The sequence below is a fragment of the Pelobates fuscus genome, chromosome 5 (genome assembly GCF_036172605.1).
Source record: "Pelobates fuscus isolate aPelFus1 chromosome 5, aPelFus1.pri, whole genome shotgun sequence".
Classification (NCBI taxonomy): domain Eukaryota; kingdom Metazoa; phylum Chordata; class Amphibia; order Anura; family Pelobatidae; genus Pelobates; species Pelobates fuscus.
The window spans coordinates 206175502-206191971 of NC_086321.1; the positions used below are offsets into that span (position 1 = coordinate 206175502).

The 16470-nt window shown below is 38.8% G+C and overlaps 1 protein-coding gene across 3 annotated transcripts in view; it reads right to left on the reverse strand.

The window, feature by feature from the left end:
* Nucleotides 1-16470, reverse strand: part of DAPK1 (death associated protein kinase 1) — a 157991-nt gene that overhangs the window by 63843 nt on the left and 77678 nt on the right. For all 3 annotated transcript variants that reach the window (XM_063454973.1, XM_063454974.1, XM_063454972.1), the window contains exons 3-7: nucleotides 12603-12824; nucleotides 5956-6094; nucleotides 1497-1626; nucleotides 1361-1409; nucleotides 1251-1277 (exon numbers count right to left, since the gene is read on the reverse strand). In XM_063454973.1, coding sequence (XP_063311043.1) covers nucleotides 1251-1277; nucleotides 1361-1409; nucleotides 1497-1626; nucleotides 5956-6094; nucleotides 12603-12824 — 567 coding nt within the window. The remainder of the gene's footprint in view (nucleotides 1-1250; nucleotides 1278-1360; nucleotides 1410-1496; nucleotides 1627-5955; nucleotides 6095-12602; nucleotides 12825-16470) is intronic.

Below are 16470 nucleotides of genomic sequence, written 5' to 3' on the forward strand. Positions count from 1 at the left end.
ACGCTTGTCATGGGCCCTTCATGAGTTCATCTGATGCATGTAGACAGATTTGTCAGCCAATAATCACTCACTTCATAGATGCCAGACTCTAGAGTTCCCTCTATTGATTGGATGTAAAATCTAGAATGGCTGTATCCTTTTTAAGTACAAATGAGGCTCTCATAATGAAAGTTTGTTTGGCGTACTTGTTTTCCCAAGCTCAGCAGTCTTTGATCGTAAACAAAATGCATGCGCTTGAATGGGCTTTTTTTTTTTTTTTTAAACATTTTATTAATTTATTGTCATTATCTGCATGTTCTTTATACAACCATTTTAGTGGTATATTAAGATGTGTATTTAAATATTTTGTGACTTTCCTTTTAAATATATTTTTACAACATATGCTGAGGGTTTTGTTCCCTTTTCCTTTTCCAACCGTACAAAGGTAAGTATTAGATGTAGAAAAAGTTGAAACCAAAGCCAGAAGTTGAAAGGTATTTGTAAAATGTTGTTTTTTTTTTAACTAAATAAAAATAAAATTACCTAAAAGAGCTAAAGCAACACTCCCACCGCATATCGACTCCATCTTAATTAAGTTGTTATAGTTGCAGGAGTGCTATCTTACCTTACAGGATGAAACTTTTTTCCAAATGGTTTTGCCCTCACATAGTCCTCCACCGACAGCCTTAACGTACAGGAAGGTATGCCTTGGTGGACATTGATAGATATCCCTCTCAGTCTATCACTGGCCGCACATTGAGAGTAACAATATGGACGATTACTTCCAAAGGGAAGCCAGTGATAGCCTATCACAAGCCTTCAAGCAAATCTTTAAGAACGGCACATTGGCCACAGAAGGAGACAGTGCTCTCAGGTGCCAAGTTTGGAGGTAAATCGATTTTAAATGGTATAACCCCGTAAGGTAGGACAGCGCATAGTGACTTCAGTTGACATTACTTAATTGAAAATCAATTTGCTATGGGGCTAACCCAAGGCCAGAGGTGCCCAAAAAGTAGCTCTCAGGATGCTTTGCCATTCTAAATGCATGCAAATCATCAAGGGATTTGTAGTCCTACAAAATCTGTGGATCTACCTTTAAAAAAATACATGTATGCTTAAAGCATTATTTGTTTCATAAAGTATTTTTTTATTAATGTGATTTTTCAAGAGAACAAACAATATAACCAGTTTTATGAAAAACAGGCTACACAGAGAAGAATGCATGCACTCTACTGGAATGCTGTGTCTGTAATACTAAATTGGATACTTACAGAATATAGGTTATGACACCAATACTCCTAAAACAAAAACAGAGAAAGTTAGAATTAGAAGCCGAAACAGAGGAAATGACAGAATGTGTCAATAAGTAAATTCAGCTTACCACATATCTGACTCAAGGCCAAGAGGCTCATAATTCACAATTTCTGGAGCTAGATTTGAAAGAAAATGATAGAGGTCACATTCATGGTATTTTAATAATATTCTGGAATATTACCACCTGATGAATGCATACTAACCAACAAATTCTGGTGTTCCAAAGATATTCTTGAATTCATTTCCAGTGTCAATCTTGTGAGCAAGTCCAAAGTCTATGATCTTAATGCGAGGCTTTGGAGTGTTCCTGTCGAGAAGCATAATATTTTCTGGCTAGGTACAAAAAAAAAAAAAAGCCAGCATGTTAAACAAATGATAAAGTAAGGTAATTTCATATAAATTTGCTATCAACTAAAGAACAAATGACTCCTGCCAATAGAGTAATGCATAAAAGGCACTCAAAACTATTGTTGCGGGATTGAAAGCATTTGAGATATATGCACCAATTACTAATATTTGGAGCCACATTTTTGTGCTGAATGAGGTTACATACACGGTAAAGAGAGCAATGTTTTGTAAATACTAATTTCCATAGCAACGAATATTAAGAAAAATAAATTATACATTTATATTTGTACTTCCCATGAACAATAAAAATGTAACTTCCTCTGAGACTGTGGGGACTTTTCAACCATCCTCGATTACGTTTGAGAATTAGAACCAATAATAGATGTGAAACCTAGCTAGTGAAATTCCCCTAGATATTCTGAGGACTAGGACTAAGATTTGCAGACTGCTTTTTAGCAAATAATGGAAATTGTTTGACTACTACTACAAAAAATAAAACAAAACACGTTGTCTCTCTTATTTATTAAGCCAAATATGTCAACACCAGAATAAACATCTGCCCTGTTAATCGTACATTAATTTACCTCCAAAACATAACTGTTTGAGGGCACTTCACTCTGCTAATAAAATATTTTTTGGCAACTATATGAATTCTTCTTCAGGGTTGCCTGTGTCTAAAGAAAACATCAGAGGAGGACACAAGCATTCCAGACTAAAAGTGTCACCCAGAGTTTTATGAAAGTTAGGCATTGTATTGTGGACCAAAGTGGAAAACTGGTCTATGAGATGATTGTCGTGAGCCATTGTGCAGCTAAAGTGTGTTGTGCAACAAAAGTGATTTAGTCGTATGTGTGTAAATGCCAAGGAAAGACATTTATTTCCTTGGATAATATTAAAGACCAGGGATCAAGATCAAAAGGTCTATGGGGAATTCATCCTAATCAATTCTGGATTTGCTTCCAGAAATTAGAAGCTCTCGGATGAATTGCCACCTGCGGAGCCAAGTACCTCTGTTCGATAAACTCAAAGAATTAAGAAGCTTTCTCTCCCCCAGGGGGTGGGGGGGGGGGGGGGGGGGTGGGGGGGAGGTGGTGCCATACAACTATCTGCACCAATTGTGCTGCATAAAAATACATACTAAAATTGGGAGGACCTAGTTTATGATGATAAAGCACATTCCAAGATATTCTGTGTCTCTTATTGTTCCAAATAAAATAATTTATGCTGGACTGCATTGAACAAAGTGACTGAGTGGATCTTGATGCAATTGTATTTGGAAAGAGCTTTTGGATCAAAAGAAATTAATGTCAAGATATCAGAATACAGTGACTTTGATTTGCAAGCCATATAAAGAACATATCAGTTTCATTCATTGGCAGTCAATGGATTAATGGACTGGTTTTGTCCAAATTAATTTTATAACCATAGTTCTCCAAAAGTATGCAGAATCTCAAAAAGAAAAGAAGAAGGAGTGTATAGGATCTGATAAGGACATCGGCATAGGCAAACATGTTGTATTCCTCTCCGAAACCTTGAAAAAGCAGTGTGTTTCCTAATCTTATGAAGGAGTGGTTCTAAGGAAAAGACAAACATTAAAAGGCAACTGGGGCACGCCTGATGTGTGCTAATATGTAGTGTAAAGGGGGAGCATTCTGTAACTGAAAGAATGGGCTAAACTCTCAACCCTGAATATAAGACAAACATAAAGGAAGTAGGAAAACCCGAGTAATGTTAAACGTCAAAAAAATAGGGACACTGGACTGTGTCAAAATCTTTCTCCACATCCAGAAAAAAGGACTGGAGAAGGCATGTTCCTATCAACTTCCCATCAGATTATTAGTTTTCTTTTTCATTACAGCTAGTCTTCCAAGTAGAAAGTGGGAAGACTACTCTGAATTTAAAGTGATCCACCTACCTGCTACAAACATTTTTTATCAAGGCAAGTATGTACGATTACATATACCACAAAGGTATTTACCACCCACAGGAACAACGTCACAACATTTTATTTTGATTATATTATAAAAAATAAATAAAAATTTAAGTAAAGTCAATCCCAATACCAAATACCCAATGTTCTCCTTCCCTAACCCCTAACAAATCTACAATAGCAGGTGATGTTATCAGCCCACTAAGAGTGGTAAAAAAAAATATAAGTTTAACAAAACATTTTAATTAATCCAGCTGTGTACATTTTACAGGATTATGAAACTCCTTGAAGAAAACGTTTGAAAGCCAATTCATAATGCCAAAACTACACGCAAGAGTGGGGAAAGAAAGCAAACAAGCCAACCGATAAAACATAACAAAATCATAACCTCTACAGTAACATAAGCTTCAGAATAAACACATTCTTAATACTTCCTTTAACCCCTTAAGGACACATGACGTGTGTGACACGTCATGATTCCCTTTTATTCCAGAAGTTTGGTCCTTAAGGGGTTAAAAAGGAAACCGATCGGGGGCTGAGCCACTGAGCGGATCAGTCGCATGTCTGCTGAGCTCCAGGAACTTTAGGCCTGTACCACAACTTTAAACAAGCCAATCCCGCAATAAACAGACCTAAATTGGTGCCAAAGCATACTGAAGAGGAGGCTGCCTGATCCCACAACTACCACATCAAAGCTCTGGCCGCTCCGGCGATACCCCGCGGTCTGCGGCCTAGTGGAACGGGGGACGGGGTGGACGGCCACCGCCCTGCCCTACTGTCACGGGCTGTTAACGCACACGCTGGAGAAAGCTGAGGCGGGAGCTGATCTCCTCCCTCCCCCCCCCCTTTGGACCGGTGGGGGTAATCCCGGTCCCCACTGGCCGCTACACATACCTACGAGCGGCAACAATAATGCAGGCGGAGATCGCCATGTGCTCCCCCAAGATGGCGGACGGATGCGCGGCACTGAAGTCACCACACACCCTGAACTTACCTGCCAGCCTGGAACAAAGAATCGACGAGCTCTTTCTCCGCTTCTGGGCAAAGCTGGAAGCCCGAGCCGAAGCCAAACACTCACAGAGCCAGGAGGGCCCACGAGGGGGAAAAGAACAGCAGGCGCAGGTACACCCTCCGATCACTCGACAATTGCGAGCTACAGCCACTAGCACAAAAGGCTCACCTGGGCCAAGGGCCAAAAGGGGGAAACCCCCAACGCACCGGCCACCACGACGGAAAGCCCCCCGCTATAGGTGGCGAAAACGCATCAGGGACCAATGTTGCACCCCCCATGGGAAAGATTTGGACTCCGACAGGAACCCCCGAGTCTGTGGCCATTTAATGCGGGCCCCTCCCGAGGTCTGGGGCAAGAGGGTTACCGTGAAGCACGCAGACCCGGCACCCTTATGGGCACTCACCTACCTGTTCCCGAATACTGGGGTGGGGTGAACGACCTAAACCGAGCACGGGACTGATAAACTGCTGCCAGTCAACCCCATCAACCAACGCCATGAACTTACCAGCCTTATAACCCACTCCTCAGACCGCCAGAGAAGTGTGCAGCCAGTGGATAACGGTGGTGACCACTAATGTTATAAAAGCATATTTTATTAAGCAAAATTATCTTCACCCTTTGTTTTGTTACCTAGCTTTGCAGCTTTTCATGCAGGCACACCATGATTAACTTTTAATCGCGCACGAAAGCATACTGTTTTTACTATTCATGCTAGTCTAGCAACTGTTTAGCTTGGAATATTAGCCTGCAGTTTTGTAAGCTCTACCAATAAGCATTATGTTTAGCGAGGTATGCGAACCGAGCGCTTGCAGACTTTAGTCCCATGATGTGATTTAATCTACAGCTTACTAACCATAACTAGTCTTACGTATTACACTGGTATTTTTAGATTTAGCGGTAACGATATTAAAGCTAGAGATGGCAGTATTGAGGCGAGAGATAACAGTAATACAGCGAGAGACAACAGTATTAAAGCGAGAGAAAACCGTATTAATGTGAGAGATTACAGTATTAATGTGAGAGATTACAGTATTAATGTGAGAGATTACAGTATTAAAGCGAGAGATCACAGTTTTAAAGCGAGAGATAATAGTATTTAGCCATAGTATGTTACTATATATAAAATGAGGTTGATGATCATAGGAGACAATGTCAATATGTTATGACGACCCCATCCTGTACAACTTTTGAACGTCTCCCTCTCTTTTTTCTGTACCCCCATAACCACATGCCTCAACAAAAATAAAGAATAAAAAAAAAAAAAAAGGAAACCGATCATTGGACTAGGTCATTCATTTGTAGTGGCATCCACGTACATGAGGTATTGCACCCTCAACAAACAAAGTTCTTGAGAGTTAAACGTTTAAATTACCTTGAGATCAAAGTGGGCAATCTGCAGAGAATGAAGGTAATTCACACCATTAAGGATTTGCTTGAGGAACTCTGTGGCTTCTTCCTCAGTCAGTGACTCCTTCTCAGCCAGAAAGTCAAAGAGCTCCCCACCTGCAACTCTGTCAGAATGCAAGGAGGAAATGAAACAGATAGCTCATAAAAGAACAAAATAAATACATACAGGTGTATGAATTGATGTGTTTCAATTTTTTTTTTAGCACAATAGGGTTTGCAAATATCCATAACATTTTCTTTACTCTGGTTCCCAGAACAGAATCTGTCTTCCACCCTCACTATACTTAATTTAGAAAAACAATTTAGTTTTCTTTTTTTTTTTTTTTTTTAAGTGGTAGCCAACAAAAATATAAGCAGTAGATACAACTGAAAATCAACAGGCAGACTATATGTTTTGTTTTCAAGTAGAACAGAATATGTGCTTATTAAAGACAAACCTGGCTCATAAATTAGGGTTTGAACCCGGACAAACACAGGCTAAACATAAAAAAAATAAAAAAATAATTAATATGATTTTACAAATCTGGTACAAACTACTTAAAGAAAATAATTGACAACTTGGGACTTTATTACTCTTAAAACCAAAAAAAAAATACTTTCAAAAAGATATATTCGTTAATGGATGTTAAAGCTTATGCACAGTAACTTACTTGATTTAATAAGTATCGTTATTTGAATTCCAAATAAAACAATGTTGACTACCACCACCCCTTATTTTCTCATATCAATAAATCATTGTATTGTTTAATTTTTAATGTATACAGATATAATATAGTAAAGCTAAAGATTGCCATCAGGGACTTCCTGTGATTTTCTTTCCTTAGACATTCTGCACTTTGAGAAAGTGCTTACAAACTAAATGCAATGCTACAAAGTAATCAGTTGAACTCTGGATATCATAGATTCTGATAGATTAAGGACAAGAATAGATACAATACAGGAAGTCTATTTTTTTTTTTTTTTTTAAATCACCAACATTTTAAGATAAGAGCAACCCAGAAACAATAGTTTCATCCATGTCATGACCGAGTCCTGTTTAAATTTACATTGTGCTAGCCAAATTCTTTGCAAATGCAAATATTTGCAGCTGTACTGAAAAATATTTAACAAACACCCATTCCCAGTGCAGTGGGAACAGGGAAACACAATGAAGCTCCTCTTTCACTTTGTCTCACCTGTCATCCTTTCTCATTTGTCCAGAAGCAAAGTATTCTGGAATCAATAAGAGAGGATGTCAACTGAGATGCTGGCAGTGGAGGCTGGTCCAATGAGGCTGGTGAGACAGTGCCCTTCTTAGCTTTTACACAATTGTAAAAAAAATAAAAAAAAATCTGTTGGTGTTAGAACTGTGAACAGGGTGAAGAAATGTGTTTCTGGCAGAACCACTTCATCTAAAAGCAAAACATTTTTGGAGACAGCAGAATTTTGTGCATGTGGTGATTCAGCGCATCAGAATTTTGTCCACCAAAGATGATTCAGGAAAACTAAACTAATCAGATTAAGAAAAATGATGAAAAAATGGACAAATCAAAATATGTGCATAATATTTATATATTAATATCATGCAAAATTTATATTATTTTCACTTTATGTGCAAATAAAATAAACAATTAGTGGCTGTCTCCTAAGCATAAATCATCTTTTATCCCCAAAACAACTAACTTTCTGTCCACCACAAATCACAAATCAAACAAACACGCTCTTCCATTACGCAAGTTATTTGTTTTGTTATTAGTCTATTTGGCACTTAGGTAATCAGGAATTCATATGATCACCTAATGGGACCAAATTTGCCTGAATTACCTTCTACAAGTCTAGTTGTTGAGGTTAGAACTTATGATAAGTGTTTAGTAGAAAAGAACATGCTATTAACACGATTTGTTCTGCCTTTCTCCCTTTACTGATGGCTATTCTTTGGTTCTAGAGCCCTTAAACGTGCTTCTGTCTGCTCTAACCGGATTTCAGCTATTGGTTTTGTAGAGGGTGGTCAGTTGTAATAGACAGGCCTCTTTAAATTGGTGGTTTTCCAAATATGTATAGCAGTAGGTATATGGTGTTGAACAGGGAATGACCCTTTGAATGACCCAGGGGATTAATGAACAAAGACCCAAAATTCGGAGGGTAAAGTTTCATCATAATATCTAGTGGTCACCAGTTTTAAACTTCCTCCACTGCCACTGGGTGCTGGACTTCTCCAAGTAAAAGAGAACAGGAAAAGAAGTCATTGAATACATAAGACGAATAGTTTATAACAAAAAATAAGTAAAACAGGTGTTCTGCAGTTGTAAGGATTACTGTTTTATATAAAAAGTACTAAACACCTGGTATAGTCTTCAGGAGTAGTAGTAAAGGCAAACAGTACATGTGTGGCAGAACCAGCCTCACCACTGGAGAAGACTGATTGCCAGCCTCCTGCCCTGTGACTATGGCCCCATGTTAAAATGCTTGATTTTCCCATGCAAAGACCCGAAAGCCGGGTCATTCTGTACTTTCCCTATGTGAGAAGTGTTACCCCAGATAGCTATGCCATAGACCCCATTCGTATAACGAAAGACTATGTGAAAGACTTTGGCTCCATAGCAATTGAACTGTATGTATGTGATCAAAGCGCCATTCAGTCATAATGTGCGCTCAGATCTAAGCTATCTGGGGATATGTTGAATGTACCTGTTTTATGCAATAGCTGCACAGTTATATATTTTTATGTATTTTATTGTATTTTGCTACCATGTGGCTAATGGAGTTTTGCCTCTGTCCTTGAAGAGAATTGGATTACTCCCCAATTATCTCCAGGATAGAAGACTCTGCATTAAACTGTATCTTCCAAACTACTGAACGGATCTGGGTGAATTTTTGGATATGTGGTTCACCCAGATCCCCCGGTTCTGAGGATTTTTATGGGGTTATTGCATGTTTTGGGGTCCCTGTGATATATTTTATAAAACTGTATTTCTCTGCCTGTGATAATTATATTACCCATTGTGTTCAATAATCATATCACAGGCAGAGGGGGGATTTTGTGTGGGAGTGTCTGTGTGTATTGTACGGATTGATTGGTTGTATTTCAAAACCCTGTGGGCAGTACTATGTTTGTGGATTGTGAATAAAAGAGGCTGTATGTGACAGTACAGTCAGTTCTGCTTGACCTCAAAACGAAGTGTCGTCTCGTTATTGGGGGAATTGGATTGTATGCTGATTGCCAGGAGTGTAAGCTGATTGTATGCTTTTCCTGTTCAGCAGTTTACAGCATTCACATGCTTGAGAACATTCGTATGCTTCTCCGGTTCGGTGGTTGTGGTGTCTGCTGCAGTGCTTGGAGTCCTCAGGAAGTGCTAGGAGCATCCTTCAACGGAGGTACCCAGTTGGGGTGCCCGTCGATCTGTTACAACATGAATGCTCAGGAAGTATGATGTTCCAAATTAGACATCTGTTTAGATGTTCTGAAAAGTTTTGCTATGAAAATGTGGTGTGAAGAGGAATCCCTGTTTTTTTTTCAGTAGAATAAAAAAAAAAAAAACAAGGTAGTAGTGAATTGATTAGTGTAAATGAGTGCATTGTATGTCTACCTGCTGTCTCTTTTTTGCAAAATAAATATTAGTACAAAGAGAAAATATATATATATATATATATTTATATTCATACATTCATGATTAAAAAAAAAAAAAAAGGGAAAAACACCACACAAACAAAAGGATATGACATCCCTCTCTGTTTCCTTTTTCAGTGACCACATTGTGCTTTAACATCCAGTTTTTGTGGTAAACTCACAACCAGCCAGACTGGGTGTCTGAACCACATTAGTGCATATGCCAGCATGCTGGCTACTGATTCATACAACAAATAGAACACACTAATTTTAAAAGTAGTTAACGAGTAGTTTCAAGTTATCTTATTTTAAAGGGTGGGTTTATTCTTGTCACCAAGTTAATCGCTACCGGGACATCCGGTCATTTAAGAAAAAAATACTGATTATCAATTCTACTACTAAAATTACTGTTAGTTCTCATCTATCATCATGAGGCATGGGTTGTAGTGCCAAGGTTTACCTATCATTGACTTGCACTGTTCTTTTCAACCAATTATTTCCCAACAACAAGACTTGGGGGAGACTACTGTACATCACAACCTTTGAATAACATTAGGGAAGAAAAAATTGAAATAGCAGAAATATGTCAAATGGTCAGGGATGTTTTATATTTGAGGGTTTTCACTTCATTTTACAAATGTATTTCTTCAATAACTAAATATCTCTGAAAATCACTGAAAACGCAATGGGAACCAAGTTTGCCTCCCGGTACTCCATTATCTTTATGAGGAGTTGCGGAGACCAATATATCTGGTCAGATGTATTATGAGGCAAACTTGATCAAATGGTGTTTTATAAATTATTTACTTTGGAATTAGGAGGAGTTCATTTTGATAATTTATTAAGCTTCATCAATGCAAACCAGGTTGCAATTCCTAAACGTTTCACACAATATTTTTGTTCAACCACTTGAATTAAAGCTGGAATTCTGCACTTTAATTGCATTTCGGTTGTTTCATTTCAAATGCATTGTGGTGTCATACAGAGCTAAAATGGCTTGCGCGAGATATGAGACCAACTCTTGATATTTTTACAGCTGGGTACCTGATAACTGGTAGGGTATATGGGCTGATGGCTCAGATCTTGTTCTTGCCATTGAGCTGAGACTTTGTAATGCTTTTGCGATTTGATTTTTCTACAGATTCTAGACGTGTTCCCATTATTTGGTTTTATTTGTAGATTTCTGTGCAGGAAGCTATAGTGAAAGGTTTCTGGGAAGGCAGCCATATTTTTCACCATATAACTAAGCTATATATTGTAGATTCTTTTAACTTAAAAATTGGTGGAATATATTGTTTTGTATTGCTACAAAAAAGGATTATATGATGCTTTAAAACCTACAGATTGTGCTATTCAGTACCAGGTATCAACAGTATCTTTGTTCCATACAGAATGATTTTGATATACTTCTAAAAGTAAATGTTGCCCCTTGCTGATCAGTCATTCATATAGCTACTAGTATCAACTATTGTAATGCAGCAGCTGAATAAGAAACTAAAAAAATCCCTGGTGTCCTTTTTTTATTTGCACACTACATTCCCAGCTGCAACAAGTTCCACACAGCTCAAATACACACAGGATAAAAGCTCAGGTGAAGCAGTAAAGAATCCTACACATGTGGGCGATTTTGTAGCACACCCTGAGCCACACAAAGACAGTGTCAGCATCTAAACATCATTGGGGAATGGAACTGGATGATTGAAGAGGTAAACATACATTATATAACGTGAGCTTAATAAAATGCCTCTAGGTACGATTTTATATAAGGAAAATACTAGTGGTCAGACGGATCAGGGCTCTGCAGTAGGCAACACTAGAACAAAAATTGTGATTTCTGTACTTGACAAACAGGGGCAACTAAGAATGCGGCTTTCAAAGGGCACCAAATAATCTACAACACACTCAATTCACCGGTCCTCTCAAGCAAAAGGTATAAATCAGGATCTGTTGGTAATTTTAGAAAAAGAGCATAATAGTTTGATATTATAATTATCTTCAACCAGTGCTGCCTGCTTATAAAATGAATCAAATGGCTCTGTTTTTCATATCGACAAAGAGAGAAACACTGAAGTAGCAGCTAACATTTGCTGTTGTTCCCAGCTCTGTTGCTTTGCATACTCCTTTTAATTTTTCAACTCATAAAGCACACAAAATACCCCTCTATATACACTTTGGCTTTTCACCTTCCTACTCAAACCTTCATATCTTGAATATCTCCCATCATGCTGCACTGCCTGCCTCACCACCTCCTCCCTTCTAATGTTACCCCCAACATTTTTCCTAGCCATTGGTTGTTTAGGAGTTAATGAAACAAGCAGATGTGGAACAAGAGATGTTAATTTCCTTGTGAATCCAAATAAAGAGAAGGCAGAATTGGCAACTGCCGACAGTTGACATTCTAATTAATTTAAAATATTGTGCTTTACTGTCTATTTCTGGCAAAGACATATGTATAGGCAGGAAAGTCTATGCATGGAGTGTACAGAAGCGAATTACAGCTAAGTAAAACAAAAACATTTATGACGGAAAGACAAACTGAAGTGGAAGAAAGCTATTGCACAGTTACATTTGGTACCAGATCAAATCAATATGTTTAACCTGTTTGAGTATGATGGCTAAGCTTTTGACACTCTAGGAGTTGTGAATAACATTTTTTAAAATGCAAAAGGCTGACTGAGCATCATGATAACATGATCTACAGTAGCCAATGTGTCAACGGAAAGCTAGCATTGCCCTACAACCGAGAGCTACAGTGCTCAATCAAGACATATCGGCACTGAATGGGTTTGAATGGCTGAATGCTAAAAACCTTCTATTTCACATTCAGATCCCTGTTGTCAAAGTAAGCTTGCTACAGACTGGTCCTGTTAAACAAAACTCATCAGTGGCATAATCAAGGGCTCTTGAAATAGCCGGCTTCCGGCAGTTTGCTGCAATTCATGTGGTTGCACAGGATACCCCATTACATCATGCTTTTCCAATCCTTAGGACACAAACAAGTAACAGGAGAGCTTTGCAACACTTACAGTTCCAGAATGAGAATGACATCAGTTTTGTTCTCGTACACCTCATGAAGTGTGATCACATTGGGATGCTGAATCTCTTTAAGTATGCTGACCTCCCTCTCGATATCCTCCCGGGTCACCCCACGCCGGCTCGATTTGGTTCTTCTCTTCTTGATGAATTTTGCAGCATACTGCATGCCAGTACCCTTCTCCTGACATTTCTTTACCACGGCAAACTGCCCGCTGTAAGAAAAATACAAATGGTTATGAAAGTATTATCTTTCTCCACTGATTGATTATACAAAGCTTTGTTTTGAAGCTCTTCGACAAAAACAATAGTCAAAGGTAATAACATAGTATATTTGCATACAGAGTGGCGATATTTTAAGAAAATATGCATTACATTTAAACAATAAATAAAGCCAAGCTTTTGGCAATTGTAAAGAAAAATGAAAATCACAAATATTTTCGAGCAAATTTGATTGAATCAACTCCATTCATTCCAACATTTTATTATAAACTTTTTTGCCATTGGCATGCAGAATGGTATCTAAACTTGGCAATAAATGGTCACGCAGAGTGCATGACCTGCTTATTTGAAGAACTGTTTCAGCAAGAATGTAAGATAAACTTTAAGAAAAAAAAAAGCACACAACTTATCAGAAAATGTTTGAAAATAAAAGTAATAAATCCTTGTGTATAATGTTGTAATGTTTATATACATATAAACACACGCACACACAAACACAACATGTTAATACTTTCCACTGAGTTTTCCGACATACAATAGCTACATATGGACAGTCATGTTTAATTATTTTTCGGTCAGAAACACCATGCTCAGTTAGATGTTCTGAAGTCATCCCATGGAGCATTTTTTTTAAATCCCCAGCACAAACCACTTTAGCTTAATAAACCACATTTGGTGCATAGAACATACCCCTTCAATGTCACTTCTCAATTCTCTGCCATGTATCCACCAACACTGCTTCATTAACCTAAATTTGCCACCTCCAGAGTGTAGCAGATGATTTCCATAAGAACATGCTACAACACATCTACAAAGGCTCTCTAAAATACATTATTACAAATTATATCAACTCTTGCATTTCAGTTCTCACAGTTTAATCTCAAGCATTGCGTGAAGGCTGTTCAGTACAGTTCATCATTGACAAGTCATCACTTTCTCTCCATTCATAAACAAGTTGCAAAGTAGAATGATTGCTACTTTTAGTAAAAAATTAGATTGCAAGCAATTAACTAGAGGCGAATACAGTTGGATCCAGGGTCTTCACTAATTCATGGTATGTCTATCTACTATAGACAGCAGAGAGCTCTTGTAAAAAGGTTTACGACTTTTAATAAAGGAAAGTCAGTCAAATAATTTGGAGGTGACCTTCGCAAACTACATCATCTTGTGAAAATCATGGATGCAATCATAACGTCAAAAGCAGTTCATCATATCCATATTATGGGGGAGGGGACACACTAGATAAACTATCTTGTTGATTGAGCACAAATGTAACCTGCCTTTATTCTATTTACCAAATAGGATGAATTTTCACATGCTGTAAATTAAGTTATTCCTTACTATTTTGGCATACAATTTTAAATTACCTGGTCAAGACAATTACTCAAACCAACCAAAATTTAAAGGTTTAATTTATATTCCTTAAAAAGGGAGACAGATGAAATAGTCATGGGAAAAATATAATTCTATTTCTTGACACAAAGTTATAAAAGTAGCAGAATCATTTCCTTTGGTTTCCATGGTGACTGCTAGAAAGTTTCACCAGAGTAACTAATGCTAAATATTCGTAGGTAGTCTGCACATTAGGCTCACACAAAACATATAACCTATAACAGTGATGGCGAGCATTTTTGAGCCCGAATGTACAAACCGCAATACAAAAACTTTTTTCCAACACTGCAACTAAACTTGAATACTGAGGTTTAAGTTTGGAAAAAAACAACTCATACAGTTGTCCGAACTAGGGGTGTAGTGTGAGCATGGAAGTGCAGTGTATACATGGGGTGCAGTGGGAACACTGTGTGTATGGGGCCAGTGTGTGTATAGGAGTGCAGTGTGTGTATGAGGGTACAGTGGGGGCAGTGTGTGTATGGGTGTGCAGTTGGGGCAGTGTGTGTGGTGGGGCTACAGTGTGGGCAGTGTGTGTATTTGGGTGCAGTGGGGGCAGGATGTGTGTGGGGGTGCAGTGTGTGTATGAGGGTACAGTGGGGGCAGTGTGTGTATGGGTGTGCAGTTGGGGCAGTGAGTGTATGGGGGTGCTACTGTGTGTGGGCAGTGTGTGCATGTGGGAGAAGTGTTTGTATTGGGGTGCAGTGGGGGCAGGGTGTGTGTGGGGGTGCAGTGTGTATGGTGGTGCAGTGTGTGTATGGTGGTGCAGTGGGGGCAATGTGTGTGTACTTGGGGGCTGATTAAAACAAATCATGTTTTCTTAATTAAAAACATATGCTTTATATTCCCCCTCCCTTCTTACCTTTGCCCAGGGAGGGGGGATATCGATAGTGAAAGCCTGGTTGTACGGTGGAGAATCCCTGGCGGTTCTAGTGGGGAGTGAACTCTAGCCTGCAGCTCCTGGGCTAGAGTTCACTCTCGTGAGAATGCAGCGTTGTCATGGTAACCACGGCAACGCTCCATGCTCGCCAGAGGAGACCCAGCAGAGCTGCAAGCTAGATCTCCTGGGTCTCCTCTTCCTCCCCTGCTGGCAATGTGCCTGCGGACCAGTGATCTCTGATCTCCCCTCCGGTTAATGAAGGAACCCAGCAGGGCCGGCGATTGGATAGCACCGGCAATGCAGGAGTGAGCATCGGCTCTCGGGAGGGAGGGGCAATTGCGGCGCCCCTCCGGCGACCTATGGCAGCGTGCCCATAGGTTCGCCATTGCTGACCTATAATATATACCCTCAACCAAGTAGCAGGATGTGTCTTCATTTACTAAGCAATATGACAGTTTAGCTCTGACTTCAATCAACTGTAAAGGTTGTTACTTAATCACTACTGAAGTCTGAAGGCCCAATTAATTTTTTTGTCATTATAATTTAGTCCCTAAATATTCTGTGAAAACATAGAACCTGGAGTTTGTATTGCACAGGTAGCTCTATACACTCCTGCTGTCTCTAAATTAGTTAATTAGTTTTATTCCATTTATGAGTAGGATTCTAAAAACTAGATTTTTTACAATGGTCTAGACCGCTACTGGTACTTTGGAACTTCTACCAATATCAACAAAACACAACTGAACCAATAATAGTTCATACATTTGATAGCGAGACAACCTATAACAGCAGAGAGTATATGTTTTAAATTAACTCAGTCTGCACCCATTGGCATTTCTCAGTTTAGAGGATATATGACATTAGGCATGTTGTCCACAAGAAGAAACTAGACCCAAATCCAGAGATAAATACTGACTGCTAATCAGTTCCTCTGCAATGACGGATGCCCTACCAATCATTTATATTTTTCTGCTGGTTCCTAAAGAATGAGGAAGTTGGGGAGGAGAAGCTACAAGGCAGGAAATTCAAACAAAATTGTCAAATCTGGACACTTTATGATTAATATTATTGGTATTTATATAGCGCCAACTTATTCCGCAGCGCTTACAATATTATGAGAGGGGAAAATGTAACAATAAATGAGACATTTACAAAATGATACAGAAACAATAGGTAGAGGAGGGCCCTGCTCAAACCAGCTTACAGTCTAGAGGAGGTGGGTTATAAAAACACAATAGGGCAGCAAGGTGGACAGCAACCCAACAAGGTGGAAAAGTAGCAGAACTGGAGGTGAGAGTGGAGTATGGCACGTTAGGAGAGCAAGAGACAGATATGTGGCAAAGAAGTTACCCCAGGAGGCCATAAGTATT